At 44.1% G+C, this 27,740-nt stretch overlaps 2 protein-coding genes across 2 annotated transcripts in view; one reads left to right on the top strand and one right to left on the bottom strand.

The window, feature by feature from the left end:
• Positions 1-20,476, bottom strand: part of LOC102802477 (3'-5' RNA helicase YTHDC2-like) — a 102,077-nt gene extending 81,601 nt beyond the window's left edge. Inside the window, exons 1-7 of the mRNA XM_085507262.1 lie at positions 20,354-20,476; positions 18,751-18,950; positions 18,529-18,619; positions 18,188-18,384; positions 16,623-16,822; positions 16,060-16,226; positions 15,702-15,804 (exon numbers count right to left, since the gene is read on the bottom strand). Of these exons, the coding sequence (XP_085363388.1) occupies positions 15,702-15,804; positions 16,060-16,226; positions 16,623-16,822; positions 18,188-18,384; positions 18,529-18,619; positions 18,751-18,950; positions 20,354-20,457 (1,062 nt within the window). The 5' untranslated portion in view covers positions 20,458-20,476. The remainder of the gene's footprint in view (positions 1-15,701; positions 15,805-16,059; positions 16,227-16,622; positions 16,823-18,187; positions 18,385-18,528; positions 18,620-18,750; positions 18,951-20,353) is intronic.
• A 413-nt stretch (positions 20,477-20,889) lies between these two features.
• Positions 20,890-27,461, top strand: LOC100372755 (phosphomevalonate kinase-like). Its single transcript, XM_002731663.4, has 5 exons — positions 20,890-21,071; positions 21,868-22,001; positions 22,389-22,452; positions 25,865-26,153; positions 26,437-27,461. The coding sequence occupies exons 2-5, from the start codon at positions 21,919-21,921 to the stop codon at positions 26,595-26,597; spliced, it is 597 nt and encodes a 198-aa protein (XP_002731709.1). The 5' UTR covers positions 20,890-21,071; positions 21,868-21,918; the 3' UTR covers positions 26,598-27,461.
• Positions 27,462-27,740: the final 279 nt, after the last annotated feature.

Here is a 27,740-nt window from a genome sequence, read left to right as displayed (position 1 = left end):
CTGGGAAACCAACTAAGAAGTGATGTCAGGTGGACCCCCTGGGAAACCAACTAAGAAGTGATGTCAGGTGGGCCCCCCTGGGAAACCAACTAAGAAGTGATGTCAGGTGGGCCCCCTGGAAAACCAACTAAGAAGTGATGTCAGGTGGGCCCCCTGGAAAACCAACTAAGAAGTGATGTCAGGTGGACCCCTTGGAAACCAACTAAGAAGTGATGTCAGGTGGGCCCCCTGGGAAACCAACTAAGAAGTGATGTCAGGTGGACCCCCTGGGAAACCAACTAAGAAGTGATGTCAGGTGGACCCCCTTGGAAACCAACTAAGAAGTGATGTCAGGTGGGCCCCCTGGGAAACCAACTAAGAAGTGATGTCAGGTGGACCCCCTTGGAAACCAACTAAGAAGTGATGTCAGGTGGGCCCCCTGGGAAACCAACTAAGAAGTGATGTCAGGTGGACCCCCTTGGAAACCAACTAAGAAGTGATGTCAGGTGGATCCCCTTGGAAACCAACTAAGAAGTGATGTCAGGTGGACCCCCTGGGAAACCAACAAAGAAGTGATGTCAGGTGGACCCCCCTGGGAAACCAACTAAGAAGTGATGTCAGGTGGGCCCCCTTGGAAACCAACTAAGAAGTGATGTCAGGTGCCCCCCCCCCCCCCGAAACCAACAAAGAAGTGATGTCAGGTAACACACACACACACACACACACACACACACACACACACACCCCCCCCCGGAAACCAACTAAGAAGTGATGTCAGGTGGACCCCCTGGGAAACCAACTAAGAAGTGATGTCAGGTGGGCCCCCCTGGGAAACCAACTAAGAAGTGATGTCAGGTGGGCCCCCTGGGAAACCAACTAAGAAGTGATGTCAGGTGGGCCCCCTGGGAAACCAACTAAGAAGTGATGTCAGGTGGACCCCCTGGGAAACCAACTAAGAAGTGATGTCAGGTGGCCCCCCTGGGAAACCAACTCAGAAGTGATGTCAGGTGGACCCCTGGGAAACCAACTAAGAAGTGATGTCAGGTGGGTCCCCTGGGAAACCAACTAAAAAGTGATGTCAGGTGGGCCCCCCTGGGAAACCAACTAAGAAGTGATGTCAGGTGGACCCCCTTGGAAACTAAGAAGTGATGTCAGGTGGACCCCCCCCCCCTGAAACCAACAAAGAAGTGATGTCAGGTAACACCCCCACCCACCCCCCACCCCCCCGGAAACCAACTAAGAAGTGATGTCAGGTGGACCCCCTGGGAAACCAACTAAGAAGTGATGTCAGGTGGGCCCCCTGGGAAACCAACTAAGAAGTGATGTCAGGTGGGCCCCCTGGGAAACCAACTAAGAAGTGATGTCAGGTGGGCCCCCCTGGGAAACCAACTAAGAAGTGATGTCAGGTGGGCCCCCTGGAAAACCAACTAAGAAGTGATGTCAGGTGGGCCCCCTGGGAAACCAACTAAGAAGTGATGTCAGGTGGGCCCCCTGGGAAACCAACTAAGAAGTGATGTCAGGTGGGCCCCCCTGGGAAACCAACTAAGAAGTGATGTCAGGTGGGCCCCCTGGAAAACCAACTAAGAAGTGATGTCAGGTGGGCCCCCTGGAAAACCAACTAAGAAGTGATGTCAGGTGGGCCCCTGGGAAACCAACTAAGAAGTGATGTCAGGTGGACCCCCTTGGAAACCAACTAAGAAGTGATGTCAGATGGACCCCCCTGGGAAACCAACTAAGAAGTGATGTCAGGTGGGCCCCCCTGGGAAACCAACTAAGAAGTGATGTCAGGTGGACCCCCTTGGAAACCAACTAAGAAGTGATGTCAGGTGGGCCCCCTGGGAAACCAACTAAGAAGTGATGTCAGGTGGGCCCCCTTGGAAACTAAGAAGTGATGTCAGGTGGGCCCCCTTGGAAACCAACTAAGAAGTGATGTCAGGTGGGCCCCCTTGGAAACCAACTAAGAAGTGATGTCAGGTGGATCCCCTGGGAAACCAACTAAGAAGTGATGTCAGGTGGACCCCCTTGGAAACCAACTAAGAAGTGATGTCAGGTGGACCCCTGGGAAACCAACTAAGAAGTGATGTCAGGTGGACCCCCTGGGAAACCAACTAAGAAGTGATGTCAGGTGGGCCCCCCTGGGAAACCAACTAAGAAGTGATGTCAGGTGGGCCCCCTGGAAAACCAACTAAGAAGTGATGTCAGGTGGACCCCTTGGAAACCAACTAAGAAGTGATGTCAGGTGGATCCCCTGGGAAACCAACTAAGAAGTGATGTCAGGTGGCCCCCCTGGGAAACCAACTAAGAAGTGATGTCAGGTGGACCCCTGGGAAACCAACTAAGAAGTGATGTCAGGTGGACCCCCTGGGAAACCAACTAAAAAGTGATGTCAGGTGGGCCCCCTGGAAAACCAACTAAGAAGTGATGTCAGGTGGGCCCCCTGGAAAACCAACTAAGAAGTGATGTCAGGTGGGTCCCCTGGGAAACCAACTAAGAAGTGATGTCAGGTGGGCCCCCTGGGGAACCAACTAAGAAGTGATGTCAGGTGGACCCCTTGGAAACCAACTAAGAAGTGATGTCAGGTGGACCCCCTGGGAAACCAACTAAGAAGTGATGTCAGGTGGGCCCCCCTGGGAAACCAACTAAGAAGTGATGTCAGGTGGACCCCCTGGGGAACCAACTAAGAAGTGATGTCAGGTGGACCCCTTGGGAAACCAACTAAGAAGTGATGTCAGGTGGGCCCCCTGGGGAACCAACTAAGAAGTGATGTCAGGTGGACCCCTTGGAAACCAACTAAGAAGTGATGTCAGGTGGACCCCCTGGGAAACCAACTAAGAAGTGATGTCAGGTGGGCCCCCTGGGAAACCAACTAAGAAGTGATGTCAGGTGGACCCCCTGGGAAACCAACTAAGAAGTGATGTCAGGTGGGCCCCCTGGGAAACCAACTAAGAAGTGATGTCAGGTGGACCCCCTGGGAAACCAACTAAGAAGTGATGTCAGGTGGACCCCTGGGAAACCAACTAAGAAGTGATGTCAGGTGGACCCCTGGGAAACCAACTAAGAAGTGATGTCAGGTGGACCCCCTGGAAAACCAACTAAGAAGTGATGTCAGGTGGACCCCCCTGGGAAACCAACTAAGAAGTGATGTCAGGTGGGCCCCCTGGAAAACCAACTAAGAAGTGATGTCAGGTGGGCCCCCCTGGGAAACCAACTAAGAAGTGATGTCAGGTGGGCCCCCTGGAAAACCAACTAAGAAGTGATGTCAGGTGGGCCCCCTGGGAAACCAACTAAGAAGTGATGTCAGGTGGGCCCCCTGGGAAACCAACTAAGAAGTGATGTCAGGTGGGCCCCCCTGGGAAACCAACTAAGAAGTGATGTCAGGTGGGCCCCCTGGAAAACCAACTAAGAAGTGATGTCAGGTGGGCCCCCTGGGAAACCAATTAAGAAGTGATGTCAGGTGGGCCCCCTGGGAAACCAACTAAGAAGTGATGTCAGGTGGGCCCCCCTGGGAAACCAACTAAGAAGTGATGTCAGGTGGGCCCCCTGGAAAACCAACTAAGAAGTGATGTCAGGTGGGCCCCCTGGAAAACCAACTAAGAAGTGATGTCAGGTGGGCCCCTGGGAAACCAACTAAGAAGTGATGTCAGGTGGACCCCCTTGGAAACCAACTAAGAAGTGATGTCAGATGGACCCCCCTGGGAAACCAACTAAGAAGTGATGTCAGGTGGGCCCCCCTGGGAAACCAACTAAGAAGTGATGTCAGGTGGACCCCCTTGGAAACCAACTAAGAAGTGATGTCAGGTGGGCCCCCTGGGAAACCAACTAAGAAGTGATGTCAGGTGGGCCCCCTTGGAAACTAAAAAGTGATGTCAGGTGGGCCCCCTTGGAAACCAACTAAGAAGTGATGTCAGGTGGGCCCCCTTGGAAACCAACTAAGAAGTGATGTCAGGTGGACCCCTTGGAAACCAACTAAGAAGTGATGTCAGGTGGACCCCCTTGGAAACCAACTAAAAAGTGATGTTAGGTGGACCCCTTGGAAACCAACTAAGAAGTGATGTCAGGTGGGCCCCTGGGAAACCAACTAAGAAGTGATGTCAGGTGGGCCCCCTTGGAAACCAACTAAGAAGTGATGTCAGGTGGACCCCTTGGAAACCAACTAAGAAGTGATGTCAGGTGGGCCCCCTGGGAAACCAACTAAGAAGTGATGTCAGGTGGACCCCTGGGAAACCAACTAAGAAGTGATGTCAGGTGGGCCCCCTGGAAAACCAACTAAGAAGTGATGTCAGGTGGACCCCTTGGAAACCAACTAAGAAGTGATGTCAGGTGGGCCCCCTTGGAAACCAACTAAGAAGTGATGTCAGGTGGACCCCCTTGGAAACCAACTAAGAAGTGATGTCAGGTGGACCCCCTTGGAAACCAACTAAAAAGTGATGTTAGGTGGACCCCTTGGAAACCAACTAAGAAGTGATGTCAGGTGGGCCCCCTGGGAAACCAACTAAGAAGTGATGTCAGGTGGGCCCCCTTGGAAACCAACTAAGAAGTGATGTCAGGTGGACCCCTTGGAAACCAACTAAGAAGTGATGTCAGGTGGGCCCCCTGGAAAACCAACTAAGAAGTGATGTCAGGTGGACCCCTTGGAAACCAACTAAGAAGTGATGTCAGGTGGGCCCCCTTGGAAACCAACTAAGAAGTGATGTCAGGTGGACCCCCTTGGAAACCAACTAAGAAGTGATGTCAGGTGGACCCCCTTGGAAACCAACTAAGAAGTGATGTCAGGTGGACCCCTTGGAAACCAACTAAGAAGTGATGTCAGGTGGACCCCCTTGGAAACCAACTAAAAAGTGATGTTAGGTGGACCCCTTGGAAACCAACTAAGAAGTGATGTCAGGTGGACCCCTTGGAAACCAACTAAGAAGTGATGTCAGGTGGGCCCCCTTGGAAACCAACTAAGAAGTGATGTCAGGTGGACCCCCTATGGAAACCAACTAAGAAGTGATGTCAGGTGGGCCCCCTGGGAAACCAACTAAGAAGTGATGTCAGGTGGACCCCTTGGAAACCAACTAAGAAGTGATGTCAGGTGGACCCCTTGGAAACCAACTAAGAAGTGATGTCAGGTGGGCCCCCTGGGAAACCAACTAAGAAGTGATGTCAGGTGGACCCATTGGAAACCAACTAAGAAGTGATGTCAGGTGGGCCCCCTTGGAAACCAACTAAGAAGTGATGTCAGGTGGGCCCCCTGGGAAACCAACTAAGAAGTGATGTCAGGTGGACCCCCTGGGAAACCAACTAAGAAGTGATGTCAGGTGGGCCCCCCTGGGAAACCAACTAAGAAGTGATGTCAGGTGGGCCCCCTGGAAAACCAACTAAGAAGTGATGTCAGGTGGGCCCCCTGGAAAACCAACTAAGAAGTGATGTCAGGTGGACCCCCTGGGAAACCAACTAAGAAGTGATGTCAGGTGGACCCCCTGGGAAACCAACTAAGAAGTGATGTCAGGTGGACCCCCTTGGAAACCAACTAAGAAGTGATGTCAGGTGGGCCCCCTGGGAAACCAACTAAGAAGTGATGTCAGGTGGACCCCCTTGGAAACCAACTAAGAAGTGATGTCAGGTGGGCCCCCTGGGAAACCAACTAAGAAGTGATGTCAGGTGGACCCCCTTGGAAACCAACTAAGAAGTGATGTCAGGTGGATCCCCTTGGAAACCAACTAAGAAGTGATGTCAGGTGGACCCCCTGGGAAACCAACAAAGAAGTGATGTCAGGTGGACCCCCCTGGGAAACCAACTAAGAAGTGATGTCAGGTGGGCCCCCTTGGAAACCAACTAAGAAGTGATGTCAGGTGCCCCCCCCCCCCCGAAACCAACAAAGAAGTGATGTCAGATAACACCCCCACCCCCCCACCCCCCCCCCCCCCGGAAACCAACTAAGAAGTGATGTCAGGCGGACCCCCTGGGAAACCAACTAAGAAGTGATGTCAGGTGGACCCCTTGGAAACCAACTAAGAAGTGATGTCAGGTGGGCCCCCTGGGAAACCAACTAAGAAGTGATGTCAGGTGGACCCATTGGAAACCAACTAAGAAGTGATGTCAGGTGGGCCCCCTTGGAAACCAACTAAGAAGTGATGTCAGGTGGGCCCCCTGGAAAACCAACTAAGAAGTGATGTCAGGTGGACCCCCTGGGAAACCAACTAAGAAGTGATGTCAGGTGGGCCCCCCTGGGAAACCAACTAAGAAGTGATGTCAGGTGGGCCCCCTGGAAAACCAACTAAGAAGTGATGTCAGGTGGGCCCCCTGGGAAACCAACTAAGAAGTGATGTCAGGTGGACCCCTGGGAAACCAACTAAGAAGTGATGTCAGGTGGGCCCCCTGGAAAACCAACTAAGAAGTGATGTCAGGTGGACCCCTTGGAAACCAACTAAGAAGCGATGTCAGGTGGGCCCCCTTGGAAACCAACTAAGAAGTGATGTCAGGTGGACCCCCTTGGAAACCAACTAAGAAGTGATGTCAGGTGGACCCCCTTGGAAACCAACTAAAAAGTGATGTTAGGTGGACCCCTTGGAAACCAACTAAGAAGTGATGTCAGGTGGGCCCCCTGGGAAACCAACTAAGAAGTGATGTCAGGTGGGCCCCCTTGGAAACCAACTAAGAAGTGATGTCAGGTGGACCCCTTGGAAACCAACTAAGAAGTGATGTCAGGTGGGCCCCCTGGAAAACCAACTAAGAAGTGATGTCAGGTGGACCCCTTGGAAACCAACTAAGAAATGATGTCAGGTGGGCCCCCTTGGAAACCAACTAAGAAGTGATGTCAGGTGGACCCCCTTGGAAACCAACTAAGAAGTGATGTCAGGTGGACCCCCTTGGAAACCAACTAAGAAGTGATGTCAGGTGGACCCCTTGGAAACCAACTAAGAAGTGATGTCAGGTGGACCCCCTTGGAAACCAACTAAAAAGTGATGTTAGGTGGACCCCTTGGAAACCAACTAAGAAGTGATGTCAGGTGGACCCCTTGGAAACCAACTAAGAAGTGATGTCAGGTGGGCCCCCTTGGAAACCAACTAAGAAGTGATGTCAGGTGGACCCCCTATGGAAACCAACTAAGAAGTGATGTCAGGTGGGCCCCCTGGGAAACCAACTAAGAAGTGATGTCAGGTGGACCCCTTGGAAACCAACTAAGAAGTGATGTCAGGTGGACCCCTTGGAAACCAACTAAGAAGTGATGTCAGGTGGGCCCCCTGGGAAACCAACTAAGAAGTGATGTCAGGTGGACCCATTGGAAACCAACTAAGAAGTGATGTCAGGTGGGCCCCCTTGGAAACCAACTAAGAAGTGATGTCAGGTGGGCCCCCTGGGAAACCAACTAAGAAGTGATGTCAGGTGGACCCCCTGGGAAACCAACTAAGAAGTGATGTCAGGTGGGCCCCCCTGGGAAACCAACTAAGAAGTGATGTCAGGTGGGCCCCCTGGAAAACCAACTAAGAAGTGATGTCAGGTGGGCCCCCTGGAAAACCAACTAAGAAGTGATGTCAGGTGGACCCCTTGGAAACCAACTAAGAAGTGATGTCAGGTGGGCCCCCTGGGAAACCAACTAAGAAGTGATGTCAGGTGGACCCCCTGGGAAACCAACTAAGAAGTGATGTCAGGTGGACCCCCTTGGAAACCAACTAAGAAGTGATGTCAGGTGGGCCCCCTGGGAAACCAACTAAGAAGTGATGTCAGGTGGACCCCCTTGGAAACCAACTAAGAAGTGATGTCAGGTGGGCCCCCTGGGAAACCAACTAAGAAGTGATGTCAGGTGGACCCCCTTGGAAACCAACTAAGAAGTGATGTCAGGTGGATCCCCTTGGAAACCAACTAAGAAGTGATGTCAGGTGGACCCCCTGGGAAACCAACAAAGAAGTGATGTCAGGTGGACCCCCCTGGGAAACCAACTAAGAAGTGATGTCAGGTGGGCCCCCTTGGAAACCAACTAAGAAGTGATGTCAGGTGGCCCCCCTGGGAAACCAACTCAGAAGTGATGTCAGGTGGACCCCTGGGAAACCAACTAAGAAGTGATGTCAGGTGGGTCCCCTGGGAAACCAACTAAAAAGTGATGTCAGGTGGGCCCCCCTGGGAAACCAACTAAGAAGTGATGTCAGGTGGACCCCCTTGGAAACTAAGAAGTGATGTCAGGTGGACCCCCCCCCTGAAACCAACAAAGAAGTGATGTCAGGTAACACCCCCACCCCCCCCCACCCCCCGGAAACCAACTAAGAAGTGATGTCAGGTGGACCCCCTGGGAAACCAACTAAGAAGTGATGTCAGGTGGGCCCCCTGGGAAACCAACTAAGAAGTGATGTCAGGTGGGCCCCCTGGGAAACCAACTAAGAAGTGATGTCAGGTGGGCCCCCCTGGGAAACCAACTAAGAAGTGATGTCAGGTGGGCCCCCTGGAAAACCAACTAAGAAGTGATGTCAGGTGGGCCCCCTGGGAAACCAACTAAGAAGTGATGTCAGGTGGGCCCCCTGGGAAACCAACTAAGAAGTGATGTCAGGTGGGCCCCCCTGGGAAACCAACTAAGAAGTGATGTCAGGTGGGCCCCCTGGAAAACCAACTAAGAAGTGATGTCAGGTGGGCCCCCTGGAAAACCAACTAAGAAGTGATGTCAGGTGGGCCCCTGGGAAACCAACTAAGAAGTGATGTCAGGTGGACCCCCTTGGAAACCAACTAAGAAGTGATGTCAGATGGACCCCCCTGGGAAACCAACTAAGAAGTGATGTCAGGTGGGCCCCCCTGGGAAACCAACTAAGAAGTGATGTCAGGTGGACCCCCTTGGAAACCAACTAAGAAGTGATGTCAGGTGGGCCCCCTGGGAAACCAACTAAGAAGTGATGTCAGGTGGGCCCCCTTGGAAACTAAGAAGTGATGTCAGGTGGGCCCCCTTGGAAACCAACTAAGAAGTGATGTCAGGTGGGCCCCCTTGGAAACCAACTAAGAAGTGATGTCAGGTGGACCCCTTGGAAACCAACTAAGAAGTGATGTCAGGTGGACCCCCTTGGAAACCAACTAAAAAGTGATGTTAGGTGGACCCCTTGGAAACCAACTAAGAAGTGATGTCAGGTGGGCCCCTGGGAAACCAACTAAGAAGTGATGTCAGGTGGGCCCCCTTGGAAACCAACTAAGAAGTGATGTCAGGTGGACCCCTTGGAAACCAACTAAGAAGTGATGTCAGGTGGGCCCCCTGGGAAACCAACTCAGAAGTGATGTCAGGTGGACCCCTGGGAAACCAACTAAGAAGTGATGTCAGGTGGGCCCCCTGGAAAACCAACTAAGAAGTGATGTCAGGTGGACCCCTTGGAAACCAACTAAGAAGTGATGTCAGGTGGGCCCCCTTGGAAACCAACTAAGAAGTGATGTCAGGTGGACCCCCTTGGAAACCAACTAAGAAGTGATGTCAGGTGGACCCCCTTGGAAACCAACTAAAAAGTGATGTTAGGTGGACCCCTTGGAAACCAACTAAGAAGTGATGTCAGGTGGGCCCCCTGGGAAACCAACTAAGAAGTGATGTCAGGTGGGCCCCCTTGGAAACCAACTAAGAAGTGATGTCAGGTGGACCCCTTGGAAACCAACTAAGAAGTGATGTCAGGTGGGCCCCCTGGAAAACCAACTAAGAAGTGATGTCAGGTGGACCCCTTGGAAACCAACTAAGAAGTGATGTCAGGTGGGCCCCCTTGGAAACCAACTAAGAAGTGATGTCAGGTGGACCCCCTTGGAAACCAACTAAGAAGTGATGTCAGGTGGACCCCCTTGGAAACCAACTAAGAAGTGATGTCAGGTGGACCCCTTGGAAACCAACTAAGAAGTGATGTCAGGTGGACCCCCTTGGAAACCAACTAAAAAGTGATGTTAGGTGGACCCCTTGGAAACCAACTAAGAAGTGATGTCAGGTGGGCCCCCTTGGAAACCAACTAAGAAGTGATGTCAGGTGGACCCCCTATGGAAACCAACTAAGAAGTGATGTCAGGTGGGCCCCCTGTGAAACCAACTAAGAAGTGATGTCAGGTGGACCCCTTGGAAACCAACTAAGAAGTGATGTCAGGTGGGCCCCCTGGGAAACCAACTAAGAAGTGATGTCAGGTGGACCCATTGGAAACCAACTAAGAAGTGATGTCAGGTGGGCCCCCTTGGAAACCAACTAAGAAGTGATGTCAGGTGGGCCCCCTGGGAAACCAACTAAGAAGTGATGTCAGGTGGACCCCCTGGGAAACCAACTAAGAAGTGATGTCAGGTGGGCCCCCCTGGGAAACCAACTAAGAAGTGATGTCAGGTGGGCCCCCTGGAAAACCAACTAAGAAGTGATGTCAGGTGGGCCCCCTGGAAAACCAACTAAGAAGTGATGTCAGGTGGACCCCTTGGAAACCAACTAAGAAGTGATGTCAGGTGGGCCCCCTGGGAAACCAACTAAGAAGTGATGTCAGGTGGACCCCCTGGGAAACCAACTAAGAAGTGATGTCAGGTGGACCCCCTTGGAAACCAACTAAGAAGTGATGTCAGGTGGGCCCCCTGGGAAACCAACTAAGAAGTGATGTCAGGTGGACCCCCTTGGAAACCAACTAAGAAGTGATGTCAGGTGGGCCCCCTGGGAAACCAACTAAGAAGTGATGTCAGGTGGACCCCCTTGGAAACCAACTAAGAAGTGATGTCAGGTGGATCCCCTTGGAAACCAACTAAGAAGTGATGTCAGGTGGACCCCCTGGGAAACCAACAAAGAAGTGATGTCAGGTGGACCCCCCTGGGAAACCAACTAAGAAGTGATGTCAGGTGGGCCCCCTTGGAAACCAACTAAGAAGTGATGTCAGGTGCCCCCCCCCCCCGAAACCAACAAAGAAGTGATGTCAGGTAACACCCCCCCCCCCCCCCCCCCCGGAAACCAACTAAGAAGTGATGTCAGGTGGACCCCCTGGGAAACCAACTAAGAAGTGATGTCAGGTGGACCCCTTGGAAACCAACTAAGAAGTGATGTCAGGTGGGCCCCCTGGGAAACCAACTAAGAAGTGATGTCAGGTGGACCCATTGGAAACCAACTAAGAAGTGATGTCAGGTGGGCCCCCTTGGAAACCAACTAAGAAGTGATGTCAGGTGGGCCCCCTGGGAAACCAACTAAGAAGTGATGTCAGGTGGACCCCCTGGGAAACCAACTAAGAAGTGATGTCAGGTGGGCCCCCCTGGGAAACCAACTAAGAAGTGATGTCAGGTGGGCCCCCTGGAAAACCAACTAAGAAGTGATGTCAGGTGGGCCCCCTGGAAAACCAACTAAGAAGTGATGTCAGGTGGACCCCTTGGAAACCAACTAAGAAGTGATGTCAGGTGGGCCCCCTGGGAAACCAACTAAGAAGTGATGTCAGGTGGACCCCCTGGGAAACCAACTAAGAAGTGATGTCAGGTGGACCCCCTTGGAAACCAACTAAGAAGTGATGTCAGGTGGGCCCCCTGGGAAACCAACTAAGAAGTGATGTCAGGTGGACCCCCTTGGAAACCAACTAAGAAGTGATGTCAGGTGGGCCCCCTGGGAAACCAACTAAGAAGTGATGTCAGGTGGACCCCCTTGGAAACCAACTAAGAAGTGATGTCAGGTGGATCCCCTTGGAAACCAACTAAGAAGTGATGTCAGGTGGACCCCCTGGGAAACCAACAAAGAAGTGATGTCAGGTGGATCCCCTGGGAAACCAACTAAGAAGAGATGTCAGGTGGGCCCCCCTGGGAAACCAACTAAGAAGTGATGTCAGGTGGGCCCCCTGGAAAACCAACTAAGAAGTGATGTCAGGTGGGCCCCCTGGAAAACCAACTAAGAAGTGATGTCAGGTGGACCCCTTGGAAACCAACTAAGAAGTGATGTCAGGTGGGCCCCCTGGGAAACCAACTAAGAAGTGATGTCAGGTGGACCCCCTGGGAAACCAACTAAGAAGTGATGTCAGGTGGACCCCCTTGGAAACCAACTAAGAAGTGATGTCAGGTGGGCCCCCTGGGAAACCAACTAAGAAGTGATGTCAGGTGGACCCCCTTGGAAACCAACTAAGAAGTGATGTCAGGTGGGCCCCCTGGGAAACCAACTAAGAAGTGATGTCAGGTGGACCCCCTTGGAAACCAACTAAGAAGTGATGTCAGGTGGATCCCCTTGGAAACCAACTAAGAAGTGATGTCAGGTGGACCCCCTGGGAAACCAACAAAGAAGTGATGTCAGGTGGACCCCCCTGGGAAACCAACTAAGAAGTGATGTCAGGTGCCCCCCCCCCCCCCGAAACCAACAAAGAAGTGATGTCAGGTAACACCCCCCCCCCCCCCCCCCCCGGAAACCAACTAAGAAGTGATGTCAGGTGGACCCCCTGGGAAACCAACTAAGAAGTGATGTCAGGTGGACCCCTTGGAAACCAACTAAGAAGTGATGTCAGGTGGGCCCCCTGGGAAACCAACTAAGAAGTGATGTCAGGTGGACCCATTGGAAACCAACTAAGAAGTGATGTCAGGTGGGCCCCCTTGGAAACCAACTAAGAAGTGATGTCAGGTGGGCCCCCTGGGAAACCAACTAAGAAGTGATGTCAGGTGGACCCCCTGGGAAACCAACTAAGAAGTGATGTCAGGTGGGCCCCCCTGGGAAACCAACTAAGAAGTGATGTCAGGTGGGCCCCCTGGAAAACCAACTAAGAAGTGATGTCAGGTGGGCCCCCTGGAAAACCAACTAAGAAGTGATGTCAGGTGGACCCCTTGGAAACCAACTAAGAAGTGATGTCAGGTGGGCCCCCTGGGAAACCAACTAAGAAGTGATGTCAGGTGGACCCCCTGGGAAACCAACTAAGAAGTGATGTCAGGTGGACCCCCTTGGAAACCAACTAAGAAGTGATGTCAGGTGGGCCCCCTGGGAAACCAACTAAGAAGTGATGTCAGGTGGACCCCCTTGGAAACCAACTAAGAAGTGATGTCAGGTGGGCCCCCTGGGAAACCAACTAAGAAGTGATGTCAGGTGGACCCCCTTGGAAACCAACTAAGAAGTGATGTCAGGTGGATCCCCTTGGAAACCAACTAAGAAGTGATGTCAGGTGGACCCCCTGGGAAACCAACTAAGAAGTGATGTCAGGTGGACCCCCTGGGAAACCAACTAAGAAGTGATGTCAGGTGGGCCCCCCTGGGAAACCAACTAAGAAGTGATGTCAGGTGGGCCCCCTGGAAAACCAACTAAGAAGTGATGTCAGGTGGGCCCCCTGGAAAACCAACTAAGAAGTGATGTCAGGTGGACCCCTTGGAAACCAACTAAGAAGTGATGTCAGGTGGGCCCCCTGGGAAACCAACTAAGAAGTGATGTCAGGTGGACCCCCTGGGAAACCAACTAAGAAGTGATGTCAGGTGGACCCCCTTGGAAACCAACTAAGAAGTGATGTCAGGTGGGCCCCCTGGGAAACCAACTAAGAAGTGATGTCAGGTGGACCCCCTTGGAAACCAACTAAGAAGTGATGTCAGGTGGGCCCCCTGGGAAACCAACTAAGAAGTGATGTCAGGTGGACCCCCTTGGAAACCAACTAAGAAGTGATGTCAGGTGGATCCCCTTGGAAACCAACTAAGAAGTGATGTCAGGTGGACCCCCTGGGAAACCAACAAAGAAGTGATGTCAGGTGGACCCCCCTGGGAAACCAACTAAGAAGTGATGTCAGGTGGGCCCCCTTGGAAACCAACTAAGAAGTGATGTCAGGTGGCCCCCCCCCCCCGAAACCAACAAAGAAGTGATGTCAGGTAACACCCCCCCCCCCCCCCCCCCCCCCCGGAAACCAACTAAGAAGTGATGTCAGGTGGACCCCCTGGGAAACCAACTAAGAAGTGATGTCAGGTGGACCCCTTGGAAACCAACTAAGAAGTGATGTCAGGTGGGCCCCCTGGGAAACCAACTAAGAAGTGATGTCAGGTGGACCCATTGGAAACCAACTAAGAAGTGATGTCAGGTGGGCCCCCTTGGAAACCAACTAAGAAGTGATGTCAGGTGGGCCCCCTGGGAAACCAACTAAGAAGTGATGTCAGGTGGACCCCCTGGGAAACCAACTAAGAAGTGATGTCAGGTGGGCCCCCCTGGGAAACCAACTAAGAAGTGATGTCAGGTGGGCCCCCTGGAAAACCAACTAAGAAGTGATGTCAGGTGGGCCCCCTGGAAAACCAACTAAGAAGTGTTGTCAGGTGGACCCCTTGGAAACCAACTAAGAAGTGATGTCAGGTGGGCACCCTGGGAAACCAACTAAGAAGTGATGTCAGGTGGACCCCCTGGGAAACCAACTAAGAAGTGATGTCAGGTGGGCCCCCTGGGAAACCAACTAAGAAGTGATGTCAGGTGGACCCCCTTGGAAACCAACTAAGAAGTGATGTCAGGTGGGCCCCCTGGGAAACCAACTAAGAAGTGATGTCAGGTGGACCCCCTTGGAAACCAACTAAGAAGTGATGTCAGGTGGATCCCCTTGGAAACCAACTAAGAAGTGATGTCAGGTGGACCCCCTGGGAAACCAACAAAGAAGTGATGTCAGGTGGACCCCCCTGGGAAACCAACTAAGAAGTGATGTCAGGTGGGCCCCCTTGGAAACCAACTAAGAAGTGATGTCAGGTGCCCCCCCCCCCCGAAACCAACAAAGAAGTGATGTCAGGTAACACCCCCCCCCCCCCCCCCGGAAACCAACTAAGAAGTGATGTCAGGTGGACCCCCTGGGAAACCAACTAAGAAGTGATGTCAGGTGGGCCCCCCTGGGAAACCAACTAAGAAGTGATGTCAGGTGGGCCCCCTGGGAAACCAACTAAGAAGTGATGTCAGGTGGGCCCCCTGGGAAACCAACTAAGAAGTGATGTCAGGTGGACCCCCTGGGAAACCAACTAAGAAGTGATGTCAGGTGGCCCCCCTGGGAAACCAACTCAGAAGTGATGTCAGCTGGACCCCTGGGAAACCAACTAAGAAGTGATGTCAGGTGGGTCCCCTGGGAAACCAACTAAAAAGTGATGTCAGGTGGGCCCCCCTGGGAAACCAACTAAGAAGTGATGTCAGGTGGACCCCCTTGGAAACTAAGAAGTGATGTCAGGTGGACCCCCCCCCCCCCGAAACCAACAAAGAAGTGATGTCAGGTAACACCACCACCCCCCACCCCCCCCGGAAACCAACTAAGAAGTGATGTCAGGTGGACCCCCTGGGAAACCAACTAAGAAGTGATGTCAGGTGGACCCCCTGGGAAACCAACTAAGAAGTGATGTCAGGTGGACCCCCTGGGAAACCAACTAAGAAGTGATGTCAGGTGGACCCCCTTGGAAACTAAGAAGTGATGTCAGATGTTTTGAAAAGAGTAAGCAGATCCAGATGAAATTGGAGGAATCTACTTTTACAGGGAAGGTTGATATCTAATCTATATGTACATTAAACATTGATACCGGTACATACATAAAATGTGAAATAACACAGCACAACATATAGTACCAGTACATAGGATTGAAAATAATAGACAACAATCAATTTTTTTTACAACTTTCATGCGTAATTCCCAGCATTTTGCTGTTTCCAAAAAAGTTGTAATTACTACACTGACTACACATAACTTGTAAGTGAACTGTACATGAACATTGTCATTGGAAAAAGACTTGTCATAACCCCCCTTCCCCCCAAATCCTTTTTACAGTATATTTCCAAATAAAGTGAAACCAAGCGATATGGACAATGCAAACAACAGATTAAAACTTACAACAATAACATGTGTTACAGTGGAAAGTGAGTTTTGTCCACCCATCAGAGTTCTCAATAGTACTCCATTGGTGCAGAATGTTAATACAGTCTTTGGAGACACCCTACAAGGAAACAAAGAGGCATGGTAGACAAGTTTCAACAGTATTAAACCTGATTAAATCAAATTGATTTATCAACATGTTCTTTCATGAAGTTTTAAATAATTTTATATAATTGTAAATATTAATATGCCTGGCATTTATCCAGTTTACATATAGTTCAGTTTAAATAGTTTTATTGTATGTTTAATACAATATATGTAATAATATTACATTAGTACATGTATTCTATTTATTTTAGTACAAATGACTTATTACCTGCTTTCAAGCCTTATTTGGTATCCAACTGTTTGTCCAATCTTCTCACCTCTTTCAGCTGCTACACGTTCAGCCATTGCCAAGGCTGAAATCCTTCTAGGCTGTGTGCAAATTACTCTACATGGTCTTCCAGTCACAAAACTATTGTCTAAAATTAACTGGGGAATCTGGAAATGGACACATTTCAAAACAGAATATGTGAAGATGGTGTGAGAAGTACAGACATGTAATAAACAAAAGTATTCTCAATTTTAAAGTTATTCAAAAGCCCATGTCCGACCATCACCAGACACATGTACCGTAAAATCTGTATAGAAGTCGCATCCCTAATAGAAGTCGCACCTATTCTTTTTTAACAATTGAGAATGAAAAAATTTCTCATTGATAAAATGACTGCTGTAATATTTAAAGTCCTATCCATCAAATTTTGAGCCACATAAAAATAATTTTCGTACCATGTCCGTGGTGTATGGAATAAGATACATTGTCTCACATGAAGATTTTCTTCTGTATTGATGTGGTATGAAAATACTGAATGTAACGATTAGACCAACAAATCTCACCTGTGTAGTTTTACCTGACCCTGTATCTCCTGAAATCAAAACAACTCTATTGTCATTGATGTGTGTCATTATCATATCCTTGATGTGATGTACAGGCAAACTCTGACGAAATAATTCAAACTCAGAGTCAAACTTCCTGAGAGGTATTTGTGGTATGCCATTATTCAACCGTCCTGTGGTCCTGTTTATTTCTTTCTGCCCTGAAATCAATTTACATTCGCGCAGTCAGCTGGTGTACAAGTAATAACAAAATAAACACAATTAATTGATCGATATTTACTATATGTGGGCAGTCATCTGGCTGAGAAACAGGTTTTTCAAATTTCTACAAATCAGAGGTAAAATTACAAGCATTCATAATCAAAATATTTTGGGGTAACTTATGTTGGATGACAATTTTTTTTTTCAAATGCTCCGTGAAAGTGTTCTGGGTTATTTGCATAATAAGGTGCTCGTATCTAAAGGATCTTCCATGCAAAACTGACAAATGCAGTCAAATGTTGTTAGTGGTTGTCTTTAATTTTACCCAAACGAATTGCTTGTTTGAAAAACAAATTTTTAAACTTATCTTTTTATTATAGTTTTATTATTACTTTAAATTTGCATTATTGTGTGATTTCCCAGCATGCATTTCATAAAGTCAAATTTACTTTTGCTGTTATTGTTTGATAGCGCACACAAGTGTGCAGGTGAACTTAATTTGTGAGTTATTTGTGGTTGCCATGGCAGAGTATGTTAACAAAGATCATGAACTGTGAATTGAGTAGTTGATTGTGATGAGTTTATTTATTTTGTTTGTCAGGATGACAAGAAAATATATGTAGATAGAAATTCAACTCATCGTTCCAAAATGAAAAAATCAGACTTAGGTAGAGGGTTATCCGAACCCATCTATTCATATAGTTCATACCAACCATAGACTCCGATCAGTCAATATGACTATTTTGAACTGTAGGCATTAAATCAATTGTGCCAATGACCCCATGACCCAAAGATTTTCCTTTACGTCATGAACCACATGACCAAGGTAATATGGCGACGCCATTTTTACCTCTATCTTCACTCTGGTTCTTTTTCTCTCCGCACCGAGGACTAGGCCAACATTACGGAAAGAGTGGGGCGGTTGGCGAAGTCTATGGTGGGTATGAACTATGTGAATAGGCGGGTTCGGAGAACCCTTTGCCTAAATTCACTACGTTCAGTTACCCACCATAGACTTCAGTCAGTCAAAATAAAGAAAATTAAAGATCTGAAGATATCATCATCTGAGAGAGGTCCATACAAGATATACAGTGTACCAGTGTAAGTATCAAAGCATCTTGTCATTTTCATGAAGAAGTAGAAAATGTAAACGGATTACAGACACTCAATAAACAATGTCGCTTTCGACAGCATAGATAAAAAAAAATAGGAAAATGTCAATGAATTCACTCTCTATAGAACAAGTGACTATGACCTACATACACACTAGACAAGGTCATACTCCATGAGACATGCATGACATTAGTTTTCACTCTGAATAAATAACCACTGTCTTATATATGCAAACATTTGACTTAGCTTACCATTTTCTCCACTAAAGTGATATCCCCTCTCTGTTCTCTGCTGTAATTCCTGTCTTTCTTTGTTTGTTACAGGGAATCTTTGCAACAATCCATGTATCTGATGTCTAGAGTTTCTTGTCATCTGATATGTAGCAACACTACAAGGCATTTTGTTGCAGTCTTTCTTAAAGATTGTCAGATAACGATTACTACTCTTTCTATAAAGACAATGTTATAAAAAGTGGCTTGTTTTGAAGTTGTATTATAAATTATGAACAAAAATGAAATAAAAAAATTAAACAATTTTTTAAGTAAGCAAATAAATAAATGAAAAAAATAAATTCGACATCTAATAGACTCACCCTCTACTCTTGCTCGTCAGACCCAATTCAGGACATAGCCTATGAATGTAAGCTCTTTCTGTAGCAGTCAGTGATGAAGGGAATTCCAATTCTGAAACATACAAAATAATTTATGTCATTTTCTATAATTTCTGTTATATGAAATGAAATGGACATTGAATACCTCTTGAACCTCATTCAAAACATCTGCACCTAACAGATTATTCAAATCATAAATATTACCTTTTTTGTCATCATCATATCTGAAATCATCAAGAGCAATTTTAATAGAAATTTTTAATTCTTCGCCAACACAGATTTCAGCTTTAGCATTGCTGCCTTTTTTCTTGTAACTGCCACAACTTCCAACACTGCTAACACTGACAGGTGATGCACTATTTGGTCGCTGTAAATTCATCATAGTCATCGGATTCCTTCCCATACTGAAATATTATTAATAGATTATTAATATTAGCAGTGAAATTCACTGTTTATTTGCATATTTTGATTATAAATATAAACAAAATAACAAAAAAATAAAAGATTGAAAAGTTTGTACAAAAATAATCAAAAGTGCCATAAATGGTGTCACAAGGATAATAGACAGGGCCTTTAAAAATTAAAATAATATTTTCCTGGATGCTCGTAAAACGTATTCATGCCTTTATGTAACACACAGTATTTATTTACAGGTAATTTGTTATCGACAGCTTCCAATTTTGATTGTACAATTGTGAGAGTTTTATGTGTGCACTGGTATTTATTAAGTACAAATATTGTTACAAAGTGTTACAAAACATGTCAATACCATCACAGCAATAGCACAATGCCTTGGTCTCTAGATTGCAACCATTTTGGTCACCATGGCAATTAAATTTAATCAATGAAGATTAAAAACATATCTAGGTCTTCAATTGGTGACCTAAACAAAATCTGACTGGCCACAAATTCTCAGTAACACACAACAAATTGTACAGCTTGTCAACTTTTAGTGGCACACTTCTACCCACCTAAAGTGAAATAAAGTGAAATAATGCAATTCAGAGTGAATCTCATCCTGTCAGTGAATCTTTTTCAGTCGATAATTTTAACAAGGAACAAATACATTTAAATTCTAACAAAATAACATATTAAATTCTGGCAACAAACAATTTTGTAGACGGCTTATGTCCACTAAGGACAACATTTGAAGGCTGATGTCTGAATGTTCAAGAAAACAATAAAAGACAAGTTATTGTTACTGTAAATGCATTAATTATTCACTGGTTAAGTTAAGTTAAAATTGTCTAATTAAATCCATGTGAGCATGTAAATTAACAACAGAACTCAATGTTTCCCTGTCAAGTTTGTGAAATTAAAACCCTTTAAAAACATCAGTTACATGTACAACTATAATATAGGGAGTTGGTAGTCTGTAAAATTGAAGGTGCTCGTTTTTATTGAGATCCTGTTAAAGTGCGATCACAATGTGAATACATGTATCCTACAACAGCCATGTACTCAAGTAACCTTACCAAAACAACAACAAGCCATAACAGGTTTTACCACGCGACTGTATCTGCACACAGCTTTGAAATCAACAAATGTATCTATAACATGTGTAACGCTTTATAATCGCGTGTCAACAAATCATGCAATTGCAACAAGTACAACACCTCTTATATGAGTTCAGACAAAATACGCCCGGTCACCTGTTGTATTGTACATTTCCAAGAAATATCTCATTTGACTTATTTCGCTGATCCGGGACCTGACTTTGTTCCCGGCAACTATCATCACTGGTTCGTAATACCTCTGCCAGCGTAATACACGATAAACGATAAACAATAATAATGTAATGGCTCACCTTCCAACTTCCATCGGGTGTTGTCTATTCTGTTGGTAGACCGGAGGTGAACTATTCCTAGGATATGACCTAGGCATCCCACCACTATTTCCCCGCGCCGCCATTTTGAAATCGGGGAAACTCTGTTTGGCTATTGCGATGAGTGGCGTTACCCCCTTTCTAAAAGTTTCATTCAAATCGAACCTATATCGTTACGTTTTTGATTTAAAAATTCCATTTCCCAATTAATTTTTCAAAAGAATTATGCCACATATCATTAAATCAACATCCGAAATTTAGCAAGAAAAACAAAACATAATAAATGTAAGTGTCCCCTGTGGTAATGGGGTGTACAATTTTGAAGTAAAACCAATGAATTGCGCCCTCTAATTCAAATGTTTACCCAATTGTAATCAACTTTTTCCGGAAATATCACGTCAAAGTTTGAATTACAATAGAGTCAAAACTACTGCTAGAATTATAATGTAAGAAGTCCTGGTAAAACAAACAGATTTCGAATATAATTTCACAGTTCAATTTTGGAAAAAAAAGTTGAGGAAAGATTTAAACAAACAATTCAAAATGGCAGCCTCCCTGGAAACAAACGTTTGATATTCTTTAACTTTTGAAGCAATATATATCGATCTGGACTCAATCATCCCAAGACAACTCGATCAATAGAATATCAGTTTTAAAACGAAGGTCACAATTGTATTGTACAGTGAGAAAGGCTTCATAGGTATTTCCTATCTTTTTTTCTACTAGTAATTTCATTGAAGACAGCCCGTTGGCATAGGAGCCTTTCAGCACCCCGATTATTTTGGGTCAAGATGTCCAGCACCCCGTATAACGCTGTGTTGATCGGGCGAACTAACGGGCATCACATGTCCGTATTATGATACTAGGCCCCCGACACAGTCCATGTACGCAGGGCTAAGGTGCCTGACGATGGTGGACGACTGATTTGTACCAAATTGCATTCGTCCCCAGTCTGTTCATTCCACAATTTTATGTGTCGTAAAGTCGATTCGTCCGGTTTAAAGTTATTCCGGACAATAATGGAGTCCGCAATGATTTGTATGTGTTATGTTTTCTTTATTATTATTATTTTTGAGATGTTCAAGTAATTCACGCAAAGATAACTTACGTGATGTTTAGTTAATGACAGGTAATGTAAGATTATTGACAGTCAATTCTTGAGAAAAGTGGGATGACATACATGTATTTATTTGACTGATTTACTCTACTCTACTCTGATCTTCCTTACATGACTTATGACAGGTTCCGTAGTGTATATACTCTGTATATATAATATACACACATACATTACACATATGTTATTTACAGAATTTGCTTTGCAAGTTGATTGTTGCTATAGATACATGTACATGTTAAGGCTAATGTTTTTAATCCTGTAAGTTATGATTAGTTTAAAATGAAATTTGCAGGCAATATTGTAATAAGATGGAAACCAGAAGGTATAACCAGATTTCAGTTTCTGATTGTCTATTTAAGATTTATGTGTTTAATTGTAGGGCAAGAAAAGAACGCCTAGATGTTTATATGTAGACTGTAACATAGAAACAATGACTTATCCCTTACTTGTGATGGTATTCAGTGGTAAGAGGAAATCTGGCAAGGATTATGTTACGGATTTGCTCTTTCAAAGGTAACTTACGCATAATGTTATTAATATCAAAGATTTATAAGACGTGATTATGCAAGTGGTGAAAACATTCTTACATGAATTGAAATGTACTACAAATACACAAGTGAGTCTGAAAGAACTAATTAGTGTTTGTCATCTTGGGCTGTCTTGCTAGTGTTCTTGCTTATTCACTATAGACGAACCTGTGTTATAGCCAATGGACTATTTAAAATTTGGATTTTTGTGAAATTATTACATTGTTTTATTAATAGAGCTGGGGTGTGAAATTTCACTGATAATGACTTCAGATGGATTATTCGTGAATATCTGGGATACAGGTATCTTTTGATCATTTGGCTTCTTCCACGTGGCTTAGTTATAACACCTCAATGCTTATTTCTATTCTAGAATTGGCAAGGAGCACTGTTCACTTTTGAGACTGTCAGAACCATTGAAATCTCAATATGCCAAGGTTGGTTCATTTAATATCTGAAAAGCATAATTGTCATTCATTTCTAGTTTATATAACTATTAGTTTAATATTAATTCCTAATATATCTAATATATTTATCACATTGTACGAAATTAACACTGCATTTTTTCCTTTGTGCAATTAGCAGAGAACTAAGGTCATAATTGGGTTTCATCAGAGAATCAGATTATATTATTATATCACTGAGGGAATGCTGTGAAGTATTATACAATATAAATACCAATCTGATTAAAATCTGATGTAGTGTAAGGGCTTTAATTATTTTGGCTATAAACTTATTTTAATTTTATTTTTTATTACTTTTGTTATTAATGCCCTTTTATTTTACTATTTCATTTTGATTTTGTGATTTTGTTTAATTCGGCCCTACCTACATCTGACCCGATGCCTATGTAACAAGATTTCAACGAGACCCACTATCGACGATTTTAGTCAACGAATCACAGACCTCCTTCTATAGCGCACATGATGATGTCACCGGGCAGAGTCTGGTGGCAAACACACTCAAATAAAATGGCGGATTATACCGACGTTAGCGACCGAGAAAAACACGGCTTTTCGGTAAGTTTATCATTGTCAAATGCAACGAAAGTCATTTTTATGTTAACATTGTGGACATTGTGGCTCGAATGGTTCGACTTAAGATCGTTATTTTGCATAGTTATTCTGGGAGTGACGATTTTGTTTCCACCGGTTCGACCGAACACCAGTGTCTTTTTCCAGTCGCCTGCCCTGGAGACGGGTGATGTTTTGTTGACGATCGGGCCAAAATCGTCTACGGTATTGAAGCCATAGCTGTAAATATTCATCAAATTGTATCAACATTTTGTACATTATACAATAACTCTTTATTAAAGTAATTTGGACTGGAATAAAATATTTTTTATTTGGAACACATCGCAATTGATCAGGAAATATTTGTTTGCTCCAATTTTCTGCGTCGATGCCGTGGTCGTTATACAATTTAAAATCAGTTTGCATAATTGTTTACTATAGCTGTTTACAGTGTTCTAATCATTACGATTTACTTATTGTTTTGCTTCCATTCTAGATAATTATGCTCAGTGATGTAAAATTGAAGCGATGACTGAATGAACGACCCTTGGCTGGCGAAGATGTATCTGGAAGTGTACACATTTGAAAAAAATATTCAATGTAATGACAAAAATTGTAAAATGCTGTGGAATTTCTTTTGCAAATAAAAATATACTAGCAATTTTCTATTAATGGTTTATTCAAGTGGGCAAAATATAATGTACAGAAAGATTGCCCGTATACACTGAAAAGTAAGCAACCGACAGCCTGTTTAAAAGGGGGGCTGTGATTGGCTGTTACTTACGCGAGATTTGAACGGGACTCGCATAGGCGTCGGATCAGATGTAGGTAGGGCGGAATTAAAAAAAAATCACAAAATCAAAATCAAAGTAAATTAAAAGGCCATTAATAACAAAGTAATAAAATTAAAATAAGTTTATAGCCAAAATAATTAAAACCTGTACACTACATCAGATTTTAATCAGATTGTATAAATACATGTATTAATAATGACTTATCTTTGGTTTTTATGCACAATGTTTAATTGTATTTTCTATTGCATAAATCACAGAGGTAAATATAAGTCCTATTTTAATGATTCAGTTACAATTGTGGCTTCTATTGGAGATGCTTTGAACAACAAATACAATTATTGTACTTTAAACCCAACCCCCTTCGTAAACTTTTTCAAAATAATGATCACAGCAAATCTCAGGTGTATTGAGTCAGCAAGTTTAGCAAACCTTACAGTAATTAGCTGACAACTTTGGCTTTGAGTGCAATGTAAATGAATTGAGCTCCAATATGCATATTACTCTTCTGTTCTGTCTTTCTTTCTTTCTTCCTTCTAAAATCAACTTTAAGGATGTACATGTAGTAGGGCTTTACATACATAAAATGTATATTCACTAATGTATATTCTTAGAAGTACCGATATCGTTCTAAACCATTCCAATCTATATATATTATGAAAGCCCAGACTTTACCCTAAATAAACATCAATGATATATCAGTTGCAACCCCCAGTTGGTCATCACAAAGTAAATAAATTATTCAGATTTTGAATCAGTAATGTGAAGAAATTAAAATGGGTATAAAAATTGTGTTTATCAAAATTTGTAGATTAAAACACTAAAAAAATAAAAGTCATAGTGATTTTGTGTAACTGTTCTGGTTTCTTGGACATGTCTGTGTTTTCTCGGCTGTGGTGTCTGTTTTTTACACTTGGCAGTAAAATCTTTCAAGACTTATTGTTTATTTATACTACATCTACAAAGACTGAAAAAAAAGGAGGCCCACCGAGTAGTATTCTTTTGATTGACTTGGTTTGCGCTATTATTGAATTACTTGAAAATGGCCAAAATATAACAAACAACAAACATCAATACATGTAGTTGTGGTAATATCTGATGTAAAACCTGTAAATATCATAGCTCATAATTGGTGTAGTTGGTGATTCCAATGGTCAGCAGTCATCCTTTGAAGTGAATCAAACTGTTACGACACAGTTACATTGTACAAACAAGATTAATGTAACGTTTCTTTGCTTGCTTGTGTGTGGTTCAAGTGTTATCCCAAATAACAATATTTCTTTTGTTGCCATGCCGGTATAGTTAAAGTGCACTTGGGATCACTTTGAAATGAAAAAAGAACGAGTGATGCCCCAAACTAGATATTAACTTATGTAGAGTAGGTCAATTCAATTTTAATAATGGAAGGATCGTCATTGGGGTTTTATGGAAAGCTATACAGTGTGCATATTCTCTACGGCAAACAAATGTTCCTTTGTTTTAATTTACATGGAAACTCTCCACATTCCCCAGTATTCCAGCATTCCATTGTATAAGGCATTGTTGTCAGTTATTGAACAGTTGTCATGTAAAAAAAAGTTTCTCAGCCAACATACTAAGTTCTTTGGGGGTGACGCTGTCTTCGCTGTCAATATTCTCAGTCACATTATCGCTGCAGTGAAGTTCATATTTACTCATCCTTATTACGTTTTTTCTCGCAGGTCCTTTTTTCTCATCATCTTCAATATATTTGTGCAATAAATTGAGCTCACTGTTTGAATATACATGTCTTTGATAGTCAAACCCGCTACAAATACAGTAAGCATTCATTTTTGTGAAAAAGTAAAATTGAGCGTCTTAGAGCCAAAAAACCTCTACCATCCATAATGGGGTTTTTACAGGACTGTTGAGTATGCAAATTTGTTTGTGTTGGTATGTCACCTGCTTAGTCACAAAGTTTGCTAACTTGCTGCCCCAATAATTTGGAGACTTGCTGTAATACACTATAGTTTTGGTGTCCTCAGAAGACATTTTGATCCAAGCTGGCTGCCATTTTGTTTTCTTAGGAGCACAACCTAGATCTTGATAAATTGCTGGATTCATCGCAATATAAAGAACAATATCGAGCTGCCATGATTAGATGGGGAGAAGAAAGACGAAAACAACAACCAGATTATTTTTGTAAGCTAACAACTCAGGGAGAAGGATGCCACAAACCAGTGTGGATTATTACAGATGCCAGAAGAAAGACTGATGTGGAATATTTTCAAAAAGTTTATCCCAAGTCCTTAGTTACACTGCGAGTTGATGCTGACATTAGTGTCAGGGAACAAAGAGGTTTTCTTTTCACTAAAGGTACATCTGTGTTTGCTTTTACTGCATCCATCTGATGAAGTAGTTTGTAGCAATGAAAGCACCAACCATGTAAAAAACATCTAAAATCATTATTCATCATTAATTTTTAACTATGTATACTAAGGATACAGTTTTTTGCCCAGGGCATAAGTCTTATTTTTAGTTCTGAATGTTTATTTGATAACATCTACATATTGAAGTGCAATGTAAACTTCAGTCATAATATAATGTGCAATGTAGTCACTATTATATGAGTAATAATTTGATTTTTTTTATCTGTTAGGAATTGATGATGCAGAGTCTGAATGTGGACTGGATGTTGGTGTAGGATGGGATGTTATTATACTTAATAATGGAGATAATCTTGCTTTAGATTCTACTTTAGATGACATTACACATATGGTACATCAAAGATTACAAGAAGCTAACTTTCAGATTTCATGACCGATGTGTCAAAGAAAGATTGCTGTAAAGTTTCAGCATTGATTTGAAAATACCACTGCAGTTTAACCATGTTTGTGTTAATATTAATATTAATATGTTTTGATTTGTATTCATTCATACAAAGTTGTTCAAAGTTTTATTGTCAACAAATTCAGTTGAAACACTTTCAATTATTAGTAACTTTCTAAAAATATCAAATCATATACTGATTAAAAGCTGAGGTATTATGGCATTAATGAATTAAGCTAATTACTATTCATTACAATAAATCCCATCATGCATTGCTCTTTGAATTCTGCTTTGGATGCAATGCAACTAAGCTATGAAGTATATATTGTTTATATAACTTGACACGTCAATGGCTTAACAAAAGATTGCTGACAATTGAACTCAATAATGATAAATTTATCATTCTCATTCCTATTTTTGTAAATTCTGTGACCTTTGGGTTAAAATCACCAATGTACTTCCAGTGTATGATTTCTGTGAATCCTAAGTTGCCTGCTAATTATATTGTTATTGTCTGTGTCATTGCTTGTTTGTGGTACAGGTCTGTATGGGTTCTCATAGGCTTACAATTTTAAATAACTTGATTGTTGGTGAATTGTTTCATAAGGTTCACAACATTCAACCAATATTTAAATAGTGTGGTTCAGAGCACAAATTTGTCTTGGTATTTGAGGTGAAAGTGCCCACTTGTGTCAGCATTCTGATTGTTAAAAACATTTACTAATAAATTGTTTATTTGTATATATCAAATAATTAATGTGTTTTCATTTGCAATTATTGTATTTTAAATGTAACAGTTCTTATTTTAGGAGACATATTCTCACACATGTACAATAAAGATAATGTCTACTTTAATTTATTGTTTTTTTTTAAGTCGTCAACAGCCAATTACCACTATTTGGATAAAAGTTAGATATTGTCTGACGTGTACTAGCAACATGAGACCAGTGGTAGATGTATACCTACATGTACACACAGACATCCAACTTTTGCTTTTCTGGTGTGCAAGGTGAGATTGTCTAAAGTCATGCAAGGGGTGTCTTTGTTTATCCATACATGGAAGTTTTTTTATCAATCATCCTTAGAAACCATGTCCAAGCAATTTCACACTGACACTACTGTGGGCTGTATGGG

Source organism: Saccoglossus kowalevskii, chromosome 13 (assembly GCF_978046115.1).
Source record: "Saccoglossus kowalevskii chromosome 13, keSacKowa6.1, whole genome shotgun sequence".
Taxonomy (NCBI): domain Eukaryota; kingdom Metazoa; phylum Hemichordata; class Enteropneusta; family Harrimaniidae; genus Saccoglossus; species Saccoglossus kowalevskii.
Note: the sequence above shows the minus strand (reverse complement) of the source record. Positions and strands in the feature narration are given on the sequence as shown.